A 15134-nucleotide genomic window follows, 5' to 3' on the forward strand; every position below is an offset into this window, starting at 1 on the left:
AAAATCAGGCTGCAACGTGAGAGAGTAAATCGAACTCTCAGGTCCACTTGGCTTCCAAGGAAATCCCCGGATTGCAGGACCAGACGGCAGGGCCTCTCCCATTCCCCGGAAGCCTGGGATTTCAAGACTCCCAATATTTTGTCCTCTTCCAAACACGCAAAGAGGAAGCCTATTGTGAGAAAAAGAAAAAGCAAGGTTGGAAATGAAATTATTATTTGTTCCTCTGGTTGTAAAACCGACGTCAAATGTAAATGTGCTTCCTCGCAGGTCCCAGGCCTCAGAAAGAAGACGGGAAAGAAGGAGCAGCGGCGCAGGACGACAGAGGGACACCGGCGTCATCGCAGGGGCGGAGGGCGCGGCGGTTCCGACGCCGCACGGGGAGGGGAGGGGAGGGGGGAGGAGGAGGGGAGGGGCGGGGGAGGGGAGGGAAGGAAAGGGCAGGGCAGGGCAGGGCAGGGCAGGGCAGGGCAGGGCAGGGAGGCCCGCAGACCCGGCTGCCGGTCTGTCCCACCTCCTCCCGCGGGGCCGCCTCGGGCGGGGACGGCGGGCGCTCCGGAGCGGGGCGGGGCGCGGGGTGGTCCCCGGTCTCCTGCGACGGCCCGGCCTGCGGGCGGCGCTGCTCCTCCTCCTCTTCCTCCTCCCTCCCACGGGGAAGGCGCTCGCTGAGTTCAGACCCCGCAGGTTCCTGCCTCCAGCTCCTTTCCCCCCAGTGAGGATCCCAAGGCTGAGGAGCTTAAGTTACTGCCAGCCGTCCGGAGCTCGGGGTCTCGAGCGCCTTACGATCAGTTCTCAATCTTGTGTGACTGTTTTGTTTCCGTCTTAAGCCCGAGGAGATGTGTTTGAGGCAGAGGAGCGCTCGCCCCTTGCTGGGTTTGTGGTTCACCGAATTCACGGCTGAGGGCTGTGCCCCAAAGCCCCGCTTCTTAACCTTTCGTGTCGGTACCCATCCTCCGCGGACCCACTAAATGCACAGCCCGATTTCGTCAGACTGGGCTCAGCCCTCCGCTTTCTAACAAGCTTCCAGGTGCTGTCGCTCCCGCTGGTCCCTTGAGCAGCAAGGCACTAGGCCGGGGGTCCCAGACCAATGGCATCCGCGCCACCTGAGGACTGTTAGAAATGCAGATTCCCAGGTCCCCGCTCACACCTGCTGCATCAGAGACTCTGGGGTGGCGTCCTCCTGTTGCTAAAATTGGAGAACCACTGCAATAAACCGTTCTTTCTCTTTTCTGACTTCTCACAAATGAACTCATCCATCCCCAAACGCCTAACTAATTCGGTCCCCACTGGGCCCCAGACGCTCAACAATGGAGATGTGGCAAGACCACAGTTCCGGTTTTCTCAGCCTCTTTGACGCCCCCTCAGCCCACACTAGCATGAACGGACTGGAAAAGGGCAAGACTTTAATCCCACTACTGATGGCTAACCAAAAGAACTCGACTGTTGGGGTCTGGCCCCGTGGCTGTGTGGTTAGGTTCACACATTCCGCTTAGGCAGCCCAGGGTTCGCTGGTTTGGACCCTGGGCGTAGACCTACACACTGCTCTTCAAGCCATGCTGTGGGGGCATCCCACATAAAAGAGCTAGAATGACCTACAAGTAGGACATACAACTGTGTACTGGGGCTTTAGGGAGAAAAAAAAGAAAAAGAGGAAGATTGGCAACAGATGTTAGCTCAGGGCCAATCTTCCTCACCAAAAAAAAGCATTAAAAAAAAACCCTCATTTATCATAAATCCCCTCCCTGGGAGTTTCATCCACAAGGAAAATTGACCCATCACAGGAGAGGAGAAGCGATGAGAAGTCATCACCACACCCAGACAGACATTGTCACCTGCTATCCTATCTCCCTTCTGTTCTCCTAAGGGCCCATTTATCTTTGCTAAAAATCACTTGCTCTCTCGTAAGTGGCCTCTGTCCCCTCCCTTCCTCCTGCTAAGATGGTAGATAAGCTGTAATATCTTACCACTCCTTTGGATAGTCACTTTCTTTCTGTGCTGCCCTCGTGCATGTAAAACTAAAAATTAGTAAATTTGTATGCCTTTTCTTCTGTTGATCTGTCTGTTGTCAGTTTAATTCACAGGCCGCCGGTTACTGAACTTAAGAGGATGGAAGAAAAGTTCTTTTTCTCCCCCAAATTGCTTGGTTGGTGATAATCATTATATTTACTATTGTTATTATTATTTCATACTAAGGAATTTTATAATTAGCTTAGTTGATTCTCCTCTGGAGCTTGTAGGGGTATTTTTTAGCTTCCATATGTAAGTGAGATCGTGTAATATTTGTTTTCCTCTGGAAAGCACGATGCTATCTAGTTGCGCCCATGTTGTCAGCAACAGCAGGATTTCCTTCTTTGTAGCTGAGTAATATTCCGTTGTATATACACCACATTTTCTGTATCCATCCATTTGTCGACAAACACTTAGGTTGTTTCCACATTTGGTTTTCATGAATATTGTGGTGGTTGCTCCAGTGGACGTGAAAGTGCGGGCGTTGGCCAACAGGGACAGGAACAGGTGTCAGCATCACGATCATCAGGGAAATGCAAAGCAAGACCAGAAGGAGACGGCACCTCACCCCTGCTAGAACGCCTGTTACCAAAAGACCAGAGACAACGAGTGGTGGTGAGGATGTGGAGAGAAGGGAGCCCTGTGCACGGCTGATGGGAGTGTAGGCAGGTGCAGCCACCGTGGGAAACGGTGTGGAGGTTCCTCCGCATTCCCACATTGAACCTCAGTTAATTCAGTAAGAACCTTGTCAGTTTAGCAAAGCAATCAAATGATTAACTGAGCCAAGTGGTGTCCTGCTTTTACTTTTCCCAAAGCACCGAGGTGCTCTGCTGGGGTTTTTGCATCAGAGTATTTTGGGGGTTCTGCAGATGGACAGAATCATAGGCAGACGCTGAGTCTGCATTTCAGCAAAGGTGCCAGGTGAACATTACAGGTGGGTTTGTGTGTGAGTGTCTGCACCTGTGCACACAGACCATGCATCTGTCTGCGTGAAGTTCATTTCCTCTGGTACCCAGGATGGCTGGGTGTCTGGAAGGAATGTAAGAGGTGACGTGCTGGGCTGAGAGGTGGCCTCTGGGACATCACCGTTTCTATGTTGCCTGCATAAATAGGAGGCTAAGTTCTCATCAGAGCTAACTGAAGAATAAGGGGACAAGCTTTCAGTTGTAAGATGGGGAAAACCCACAGCATGGCGACTCTCGTTAATGATACTGTGCTGTGTGCTTGAAATCTGCTAAGAGAGTGGATCTTAAATGTTCTCACACACACAGCAAAGGCAGATGAGTGAGGTGAAGGATGGGTGAATCAGCTTGACTGGGGGCATCATTTCACGATGCGTTTGTCTCAAAACATAACGTTGTATGTGTTAAATATATGCTATGTTTATTTGTCAATCATTCTTCAATAAAGAAAAAAAGAACTAACTTAACTAACTTGTTTTCCTCTTAAGACATTGAACATAGAATCACAGTGTCATGGGGCTGAATTGTGTCCCCCCAAAGATACATATGTTGAAGCCTTAACCCTGGTACCTTATAACATGACCGTATTTGGAAATAGATCTTTAAAGAGGTGATTGAGTTACAATGAGGCCTTGGGGTGGGTCCTAAGCCAATCCGACTGATGTCCTTATAAAAAGAGGAGATTTTGACTGAGGGGGCGACATTCGGGACATGCACCCACAGAGGAGAGCATTGAGGACACAGACAGAGGGCTCCCGTCCTCAGGACAAGGAGACACCCACCCTGAGGGCACCTTGCTCTAGGACTCCTGGCCTCCGGAACTGGGAGAAATGAATTTCTGTTGCTTAAACACCCAGTCCGTGGTACTGTGTTCCAGAAGTCCTAGCAAGTCAATGCCCACAGTTTCCGTCACTGCTTGTCACTCCCATTCACTCGGCACAAACACAAAGAAAGAAAAGTTAACAGTGTGCTTCTTCGATCTGTAGGGGACAATGGATGGAAGGAAGCAGGAGTCACCTCCTGGCACTTGTGTTCTGATGTTCTGGGTGGCAGCGCGTCCCCTGCTGGGAGAGGGGGCGGCTCCGGCTGCAGACGGAGCAGCGGGTGCAAAGCTGTGTCTCCTCCCAGCTCCAGTGCCGCTCGCTCCCCGCTGATGACGGACAAGCATCCTCCTCTGATTATCTGAGGAGATTTCTATCTGTAAATTCCCCGCATACTCTACGTATCCTTCTCTGTGATTTTCTTTTGAATACGTGGAGTGTTTTAATAAATCTAGGCCAATAGTTGTTGAATTAAAAGTCTTCGTTTGCCAAATCGATGCATTCCTCATCCACTGGAGGCTTTGACGTCCCAGGGTGACAAGAGGCTGAGGTAACAGCTCGTTTCAGGCTGTAGTCTCGAATAATTTGAAATGCTAAACAATCTGCTCCCTTCTGGAGTATGCAACAGGTAAAACTAGAGGATTTTATGGATGCTGAAAGTTTCCGGTTTGCATAAACCTCAGACTTACAGAGCAATTCGCTTTTCTGTCTCAGGTGTGGTGGATTCTCAAAGTGCAAATGATGAAAAATGGAGAGTCTGGAACCAAATGTACCTGCCAGAACTAACGAGCCACTTGGGGGTTTCTGCGCCCTTTCCTCCCATGGGGAGAGGACGTAAGCCAGCCCCCACGTGCTGTTCCCTGGGCCAGCACTGTTCCACAGGAGTTACTTCACGTGAAAATACTGCACTAGCATGCATTTTCTTCTAAAATATATTGAATTACATACACTATGGAAAACAACCAGCATATTTACTGGATATTAGTTTGTCTTTCCCTCTTTTCTAAGAGTCCTTCACCATCCTTAAAAATAGAAATCCCTGCCATTATTTACTTAAGGATTTCCCGTTTTACAAAGCAGCCAGGTTTCAAATCCGCAGGCAGATTTGGAGTGTGTGTCTGTGTGTTTCTAATTAGTGGGTCCGATGGGAAGCCACCGTTTATTTTCTGCATGCACGGCGTCCTAATGCAAGAGACCTACTTTTCCACTTGAGCCCCTCTGTTTGGGATGCCTACCTTAGCGTTAGTCATCCTGGGCGTTGAGTGCCTGCCCCACATGGGGCATGACGAGACTCTGAAATACACCAACAAACGATGAACGGCTGACATGGTCCTCAGTGTTCTACCACAGCTAATGCGACCCACAGCACAGGGGCGGCCACAGTTACTGCTTTGCTCAGTGATGCACACAGAAACTCAGATTCTGAGAAGCTCTGTGGCTAGAAATACGAGATGCATTGCTCTAACTTACAAAGTGCACTTTTTTGGTTTTAATAGCTTTAATAGGAAACAAATTTATGATTTAAAGACTTCTACCAAAAAATCGTAGTATTTTAATTATAAAACAATATATTGTAAGATAAAACCATGACTACACCGTTTTTTTTGTGTGTTTTGTTTTGGCGAGGAAGATTAGCCCTGAGCTAACATCCAAGCCCATCTTCCACTTCTTTGTATGTGGGACATTGCCACAGCATGGCTTGACAAGTGGTGTATAGGTCTGCACCCGGGATCCAAACCCAGGAACCAGGGGCCACCAAAGCAGAGCACTTGAAATTAACCACTATGCCACTGGGCCAGCCCCATCTCATAGCTCTTCGAGGAATGTATGAATGAAAAAAATCAGATAATATAATTATCACGTAAAGTAATGTCAGCGTCTTTAGGGAAAAACAAATTCTCCTCTGAAGGAATCAGTTTCTCTTACAGTGTTAATGTTCTGTAACTCAATGACTTCTATGCAGAATTGGAGGATGTATAAGAATGACCTTATGCAAGTCATTACAAGTTCTCAAGGTTCTTGATTTTTTTTTCTATAGCTGGTGACAGAAGACATGTGAATGACAAGCATTTGGGAGCAGGGTGATTGTGAAGGGTTATAAGTGAAGAGAAAACAAAAAAGTGCAGAACCCAGAGTTAGATCTTATCTCTCTTTTTTTTATTTTTCCAGCTTTATTGAGATACGATTAACAAAAAGATTGCATATATTTAAGCTGTGCAGCGCGATGTTTTGATATATGCATATGTTGTGAAATGGTCACCACGGTCAAGCTAATTGTCTTTTCCAGCAGGCTTGTTCGGCTCTGGGGTGGACAAGCTGTGGAAAGGGCTACCTGTTTGCAGCAGGGTGGGAATTCCTGCTTCCGTGGGCTGTTTGCATCCCCCTAGTGGCCACTGTCCTGCACTCTTCAGTCCATTCAGTACATTTATAGATGCTGCTTAATGCACGTTCTGGGAGCTGGGGATGCAGGAGGGAGCAAAGTGAACAAGAAACTACTACCTTCATGCGCTGACATCCTGAAAGAAGGGGGCACGTATGTAAAGATAAGGAAAGCAGCACATAGAATGCCAGTTAGTGGGCAGTGGTCTGGAGAGAAGCAGAGTGGGAATGGAGAAAGGGTGGGTCCGCAGCCCACAGCCAGGGGAAGTGTCAGAATTTAGTTGAGTCGTAAGACACGTACCCAGCTGGGGTGGAGAATTGCATGGTGGTGTTGGGATAAAACACGTGCTGAAACCCCTTAAACCTGTGCAATGTTGTAAGCCTATTACGTCTCCATAAAGCTGGAAAACAGCCGTTTTCTACTGATTAATAGACAGGGTCCACAGTCATTCACTCACTGATTAATAGTAATAATAATAAAGGGGTGATTAGGCACATGTGTGTGGTGATGGATCGTAATTAGTCTTCTGGTCGTGAACATGATGGAATCTACACAGAAATCGAAAAATAATCATATCACACCTGAAATTTATAGTAATAATAAATAAGTATTGGATGTTGTCAACATGCCAAGCATCAAGGCATGTACTGGGACAATAGGGAATATAATAGTCACTATGACAGACACAGGTCTTAGCTTCACAGAGCTTAAGGAGTAGAACAATATCTGGAAACCCTTTAAAATATATAGGAAAAAACTGAAAACAAGTAAATCTAAGAGGCTTAACTAACAGCCTAAACAAGTTAGCGCCAGCGCAATGTACAAACCCAGCCCTGACTGATTTCAAAGGTCAAATTCTTAGTAAAGATGCCGCTCAAGGCTCTTTCTACTGTACACATTGAAGAGTGAGTTAATCATGGTGCAGTTAGGGACTCTTGCTAGAAGAATAAGAAATATCATCCAGCAAAGTAGTAGTTATTCCACAGGACACGTGAAAGTACATTGCTGTCTGATAGAGACATTAAGGAAACTTACAGATCAATATAGTTTATGAATATACACATAAAATCCAACAAAATTCTAGCAAACGAAATCCAGCAGCATATTAAAAGGATTACATACCATGACCAAGTGAGATTTATCCCAGAAATGCAAGGCTGGCTCAACATACAAAAATCAATTGATTTAATTCAAGAGGGGAAATTCCTCAACATGGTAAAGGCCATATATGAAAAATCCACAGCTAATGTCAACTCCGTTGTGAAAGACTACAAGCTTATCCTCTAAAGTCAGGAGCATGACAGTGATGCCCACTTTCACCACTTCTACTCAACATTGTGCGGGAAGTTCCAGCCAAAGCAATGAGGCAAGCAAATTCTTCCAAAGCAAAAGACTTCCGAAATGCACAGGGAGAAGGAAAACTCTCTCAGTTCACAGACGACATGGTCTTCACATATGCAATCCTGAATATCCGCAAAGCTGTTAAAGCTAATAAATGAATTCATCAAGGTTACAGGACACTAGAGCAAACACAAACTTCAGTCGTATTTCTGTATCTAGCAATAAACAATCTGAAAAGGTAACAAAGGAATTCCATTTACATTAACACTGAAGAAACAAAACACTTAAGAATAAACTTGACCAAGAAAGCTCAGAACTTGTACAGTGAAAACACAAAATATTGCTGAGAGAAATTAAGGAAGACCTCCACAAATAGAAAGATATCCCGTGTCCACGAGTGGGAAAGACTAACGGGAAGGTTGAGATGGCGGTGCCGCCCCAGTGGTCTGTGGAGTCAATGCAATGCCTACCAAAATCCCACTGGCTTCTTCTTTTGTTGAAATTGGAAAACCCAATTTTCAGATTCATGTGGAATTGCAAGGGACCCTGAATAGCAAAACGATATTCAAAAAGAGCAGCTAAGTTGGAGAACTCACACTTCCCGATTTCAAAATTTGCTCCACAGCAGCAGTAACCAAAGTGTGATAACAGTAGACGTGTATCTCAGTGGAACAGAACTGGAAGCACAGAAGTAAACTCATATCCTATGGTCAATTGATGCTAGAGGAGAGAGCCAGAGCCCTGCAGTGGAGAAAGAGCAGTGTCTTCAACAAACAGTGCTGGGGCAGCGGGTATGCATCTGCTAAACAATGCAGTGGAACCCCCATCTTAGGCCATATTAAAAAAATAACTCTAAAAGGACCTAAATAGAAGAGCTACACTATGAAACTCAGAAAAAACACAGAGGAGAAACTTAGTCACCTCCGATTTGACAATGGTTCCCTAAATATGACATTCAAAAGAAAAATAGATAAATTAAACTTCGTCAAAATTTTAAAAGAAAACTTTCTTTTCATCTAAGAACACTATCAGAAGAGTGAAAAGACGACACAGATTGGGGAAATATTTGCATATCATTTATGCGAAAAGGGTCTAGTAATTAGAATATATAAAGACTTCGTATCTCAACAAGAAAAAAAGACACAAAACAATTAAAAGTGGACAAAGAATAAGCATTTCTCCAAGGACGATATAAATGTGACAAAAAGCACATAAAACTATGCACAACGAGGGGCCGGCCCGGTGGCACAGCGGTTAAGTTCACACGTTCCTCTTCTTGGAGGCCCCGGGCTCCCCGGTTCAGATCCCGGGTGTGGACATGGCACTGCTTGGCAAAAAGCCATGCTGTGGAAGGCGTCCCACATATAAAGTAGGGGAAGATGGGCATGGATGTTAGCTCAGGGCCAGCCTTCCTCAGCAAAAAGAGGAGGATTGGCAGATGTTAGCTCAGGGCTAATCTTCCTCAAAAAAAATAAATAAATAAAATCATAATATATGGAAAATAAATAAATAGAAAAATGTTTTTAAAAAGGCACAACATCAATAGTTTTCAGGGAAATACAAACCAAAACTATGATGAGATACCACTCAACACCTACTAGGATGGCCATATTTTTTCTTAAAAAGTAGAAAACAACAAGTCTTGGTGAGGATTTGGAGAAGTTGGAACATACAGTTCTTGCAAGAATGTAAAATGGAGGGCTAGCCTAGTGGTGCAGCGGGTAAATTCACACATTCTGCTTGGGCAGCCCGGGCCTCACCAGTTCGGATCCTGGGCCAGACCTACCCACTACTCGTCAGGCCACGCTGTGGCACGCGTCCTACATATAAAGTAGTGGAAGATGGGCACGGATGTTAGTCCAGGGCCAGTCTTCCTCAGCAAAAAAGAGGAAGATTGGCGGCAGATGTTAGCGCAGGTCTAATCTTCCTCAAAAAAAAAAATCCCAAAATAAAACAAGAATATAAAATGGTGCAGTCACTGTGGAAAAGTTTGGAAAAGTTTATTAGTTCCCCAATAAGTTAACATAGAATTATCATATGACCCAGCAATTCCACTCCTAGGTGTATGCCTAAAATATCTGAAAACAGGTGTTCAAGCAAAATTTGTAGACAAATGTTCATAGCAGCTCTACTCATAGTAGCCAAAATGTGGAAGCAACCCGAATGTCCATGAATAAGCCAAATGTCCATCAGAAGAAGAATAGAGAAACAAAATATCATAAAGTCATGCAGTGGAACATTATACAAAGGGAATGAAGCTCTGACACTCACCACAACACAGAGGAGCCTAGAACACATTATCATAATAAAAGAAGCCACACACAAAAGGCCACGAACTGCATGATGTCGTTTATGTGGAATATCAAAATAGGCTAATCCGTAGAGACAGAAACCAGAAATCTGGGGCCGGAGAAGACGGCAAATGCAAGTGACTGCTTCAGGGTGTGTTCGGGGGGTGGAACGTTCTGGAGCTGGGTAGGGCTGATGGCTGCACGATTTCCTGAATGCTCTTGATCTCACTGACTTGCACATTTCAAAATGGTTATGATGGTAAATTTACATGTTATGTGTAAAACTAAGCTCATTCTATTAAGGAAAATGTTAGTTCATCACTGTGGTGTACGCCAATAATAAAATGATTGGATTTAAAAAAAAAACCTATAACAGCATGTACCCAAATTACTGTAATGAACAAATATTTCAGACTTTCTCCCCCATCACATGCTAAATCTTTGCATACAGAGACCTGATTCTTAAGTTTTGTAAACAACTTTGGAAGTATAAAAATCTAAAATAAGTTTTCATTTATAAGAAGGATCAATTCTGTGTGTACAGAAACTACAATTAAATTGTAATTATTCATTAGGGAAAAAAATCCCCAAAGCTTCTTTCCCTCCAGTTTCACTCTCTGATACATCATCACCCTCAGGGTCCCTCCTGAAGGCTCCAGGGGATAAGACGAATGTCTTGGGGCTGTAAGGGTTGTGTGACACACTGGTCCTCTGAGGTCGGCACGTATTCTTATTCTGAAAACACTCTGAGCCAGCCTCATCCTTCTGCTAACAGTTTTCTTAGGAAAAAGCAAGTGCTGCTTCCTAATTTAAACCTCCTGCTTTTAAACTTGAGAATGTGTCCTTCAGACACGCTTTTAAACAGGATCTAGCAGGTGGGCACCGATGACTTGGTGATCGCCAATATTTTTAGTGCTTCCTGAATCCCGTGGCTACTCCCCTACTTTTTAATGCCACGTGCGCTGCATTCATGGATCGTATCAATCCCTGAAATAAAATGGTGCCCGACATACACCATTTCCCCCTGCAGACAGGGAGAAGCTGCTGCTAGCTCGCCATCAGTAAGTGACATTCTTGATTGTTTTTCGTGGTATTTAAGATGAACTGGGATGCCAGTGTTTCTGGTAATTCTAGTTCAGGTTGAGGAGCACTGATCCATTTCAATAATCTGATTTGTTCTTCTTGGGATCTTTGGCATTTTAGCAGGCTGCCTGCATTCAGGGGTAGAGTTTGTGACTGCGTAATTGATTCATGAAATTTGGACTCAAGACATTTCCCCAACTGTCACTAGGCTCTCTTTCTTTGTCATAATGTCCCAGGACTAGAGATGGGGTCACATCTTCAAGAAGGATTTTCATTGTGACAGTTTTGGTGAATCTCTGTGGATGAGCAAACTTCTTCCTTTCTGGGAATGTTATTTTGTTCTAAGAATCTGGCTGTCTTGGGTGTAGCTCCAGTACATTTCCTGAGCAGCTTTGGGTATGCATTGAACATTTCTAGAAAGAGATTGATCATCACAACGGACTCATTTCCTAAAGAATTCTGCTAAAGTACCACATCACGGCAGAACTGATGGTCCCTATCTCTTGGTGATGTTCATGCATTTTCTTCATGTGTGAGTAACACACTTCCCATATCTCCACAGAGCGGACACGTGCACCCACAGGGGACGACACAGCTTCAGGTCAGCCTTTCCCTTTTCTATGTCCTCATCAGCTCATCTGAGGTGACCCTCAGTGTGGGGCAGTCACTGCAGTGTGCCATGACTCAGTTGCACAGAACTATCCCCGTTCACTTCTCCTCTCCCACAGCCACATTCTGAACCACCCATGTTCTGTCATCTCTCGATGCTGCCCAATTTGGATACCCAGCATCCATCCCCTGTGCTTTCTCAGAGCATCAGTGCCTTCGTGGTCTGCCACATGCAAATCAGACGACTGTCTCAGCGTTCTGGCTCAATAAAGCCCATACCGGTACAGCTTCCGTGCATGAATTTTGGCAAATGCCTGATGCTCTCAGAGTTTCATTTCTCCAAATGCATGATGGAAACTCTGTGTGTATTTTAAAACACTGCAAATGTACAAGTGTGCAAGTTTGTTTTGTCTGATGAACTTCCAGCTGTAGAAATGGGTAAGTTTCACTCCCCGGGATTTTAAAAGGGTTCACAGTTGACTTTATAGCTGCTCTGTTCTTCACCCCTGCGTAGACTCTAATTATAATGAATTTATTCTTCCTTTCAAAGGCCAGGGAAGAAAAAAATTAATACTTTTGCACAGAAATGCTGCAGAACTTTTCAGGAACGTCTGAAGCAGACTGAGACTGTGCATTTTCCTCTACGGGAGCTTCTGGCTTCACTCCTGGTCCTGCTGGGTCACGGTTGCTTTCTTCCACCTGTACAGGAGAAGGGGATATTCTGGTCACCTCTGCAGGACTCTGACGGTTCCGAGAGTTCTTTCCTGATGACACACTGCGAGATTGCCTTGTGAGTCCCTCAGAAAGGCCTTCATGTTTCTCCAGTCCTGCCTCTAATGGGCCCACACACCATTCTAAAGACCTGTTTTACAAAGTGCCATTCAATGACTGTTGATGAAGGGACTTCTGTGTACCTAGCGCTGGGCCCGGCATTGGGGAGCAGAAGTAGACAGGTTAGACTGAAGGTCATGGCTCCATGGAACTTGTACTCCAGTGAGAGAGACAGGAAACAGACACGATAAATTAGAATAGCACGTGTTATAAGGTGATAAGTACTATTATTAAATGTAAAGCAGGGAAAGAGGAGAAGAGAGCTGGAGGGGTCTCAACATTGTAACACTGTGAGGGAGGGCTCACTGAAAGTGGCTTTTAAAAACGCCCTGAAGGAGGAGGGAAAGTGAGCATGTGCATGTCTTGGGGGAAAGTCCTGCAAGCCTTGTTCCAGGACATGGGCGTGTGGAGCTGTGGAGCAAGATGGTCATATCATGTCTAATGTGACCTGGCTGCTGTGCTGAGAATACTGTGAAGGGACGTAACAGGGATGTGGGGAGACGAGTCAGGATATTAGCTCAATAATTCGGGTGATAGACGATGGCGCCATGGGCCACGGGGAGGAGCAGAGCTGGTGAACAGCGATGTGATCTGGACATATTTAATGAGAAAGCAACAATTTGTGATAAGTGTGGACTCTGAGAGAAAGAGGAATGTCAAGGTGGACTCTGTGTGGCCATTGACTGAGAGAAGAAGAAAGCACAATCTCAATGCTGTGCAGTGTTCCATCACATAAAACGCCATCCTCCACCCTACAAATCCTCAGCACTAAACACCTAGGTTGACTGCAGATGTTGCTCCCAAAGCAATAGTTCAGTAAAAGTCAATGCCAGGGAATTTGCATGAATGTCCATTTTCCCCAGGTTATGCCGGCTCCGTGCCCTTTAGCAACAGTACACATTGGCCTTCAGGAGGTGACGCAACATCATCCGTGGAGCAGCTGGGAGGATGCATTCAAGAACACTGGATATAAATTTATATGGAAAATGTGCTAACTGATATAATCTCTTCATGCCTCATATTCTGTGCCCCCCATTCACCCGCAGGTGGCCTTTTTGTCCCACCCCCAGCTGCATATGGTCATGGAAATAGCCAATGCAAGTTCTCCAGAAGCCTTCATACTCCTGGGCTTCTCTTTACGACCCTCGCTAGAAACTATCCTCTTCGTCCTTGTCTTGGGGTTTTATGTGGTGTCTCTCTTGGGCAATGGCACCATCATTCTGGTCTCCTGTGTGGATGTGCACCTCCACACTCCGATGTACTTCTTTCTTGCCAATCTCTCCTCCCTGGACATTGGCTTCACCACGAGCATCATCCCACAACTCCTGGTCAACCTCTGGGGACCACAGAAAACCATAAGCTATGGAGGGTGTGTGGTCCAGTTCTATATCTCACACTGGCTGGGGGCCACTGAGTGTGTCCTCCTGGCAGTTATGTCCTATGACCGCTATGCTGCCATCTGCAGGCCACTCCACTATACTGTCACCATGCATCCAAGGCTTTGCCTCAGCTTGGCCTTCATCTCGTGGTTCGGGGGTCTGACCACCAGCATGGTGGGCTCTACACTCACCATGCTCCTGCCACTGTGTGGGAACAATCACATTGACCACTTCTTCTGTGAGATGCCCCTCATTATGCAACTGGCTTGTGTGGACACCAGCCTTAATGAGGTGGAGATGTACGTGGCCAGCTTTATCTTTGTTGTCTTGCCTCTGGGTCTCATCCTGGTCTCATATGGCCATATTACCCGTGCTGTGTTGAAGATCAGCTCAGCAGAAGGGCGGAGAAAGGCCTTCAACACCTGCTCTTCCCACGTGGCAGTCGTGGCTCTGTTTTACGGGAGCATCATCTTCATGTACCTCCAGCCGGCCAAGAGCAACTCTCACGAACGGGGCAAGTTCCTGGCCCTCTTCTACACTGTGGTCACCCCGATGCTGAACCCCCTGATTTACACGCTGAGGAACAAGGACGTGAAGAAGGCACTCAGGCACCTTGTGTTAGAGAAGAGCTGTGGCTTGTGGGGACACGGGGGCACATTTAGAGAGTGTAGTCACCAGGGAAGAGGAAGAACCAGTTTGAAGTTTCAAAATAGATTTTTGGGGCAGAATATTTGAGATGTCATTTCTATTCCAATGTTGCTTGAGTTCAAGGAAGGTGATAACATGAGATGAATGTGCTCACCCACCATTTTCAGACCAGGTGAGGAGAAAGTATTTGCTGTTTTCATTTTATTAATAATCATAACATTTTGTTAGTTGTTTATATTGTTTTATGTGTAGTATATGTGCTAATTATCATATGCTAATTGTTTATATGGTTATAAATGTAAATTATAATATTATTTTGTTAACTGTTTACAATAATGTGTGTCACTGAAGGTGCCTAATCTCTGAAGTCCTTTACATTTTAGTCCATTATTTATACTGAGTCAGTGAAGCAGATACTATTAACCTCACAAAGGTTAGGTAATTACAAAGCTATTAGTGTTTTATGCCCAATTTAAGTCTAGAGCTATCTGTCCATCGACATACTTCCATTTTGCCTTTAACCCCTGTGATATAATAAGAAATCGATGTTGGTTCTTTGTGCTGCTTCCTGGCACAGAGTTTCTAGGACCCTTGGAGTTTCCTCAGTGACATGGGGGAGAGGAGCTTCTTTTGTCATTCATAACAGCCTGTTTCAACCCTACCTGATTTATGCAATGAGGTGACTCCAGGTGGGGCCCCTGGATGGCTTCAGGATGGGGACTGGTGGCCAGGGGATCCATGTGATCAGAGGGTTGGAACTTTCAGCCCCACCCCAGACCTTCAGG

At 45.6% G+C, this 15134-nt stretch overlaps 1 protein-coding gene across 1 annotated transcript; it reads left to right on the top strand.

Moving 5' to 3' along the window:
* Window positions 1–13398: 13398 nt before the first annotated feature.
* LOC124232405 (olfactory receptor 2C3-like) lies at window positions 13399–14436 on the top strand. Its single transcript, XM_046649370.1, has one exon. It carries the CDS (start codon window positions 13399–13401, stop codon window positions 14434–14436), a length of 1038 nt encoding a protein of 345 aa, XP_046505326.1.
* The last annotated feature ends 698 nt before the right edge of the window (window positions 14437–15134 follow it).

Source organism: Equus quagga, unplaced genomic scaffold (assembly GCF_021613505.1).
Source record: "Equus quagga isolate Etosha38 unplaced genomic scaffold, UCLA_HA_Equagga_1.0 HiC_scaffold_5726_RagTag, whole genome shotgun sequence".
NCBI classification, from domain to species: Eukaryota; Metazoa; Chordata; class Mammalia; order Perissodactyla; family Equidae; genus Equus; species Equus quagga.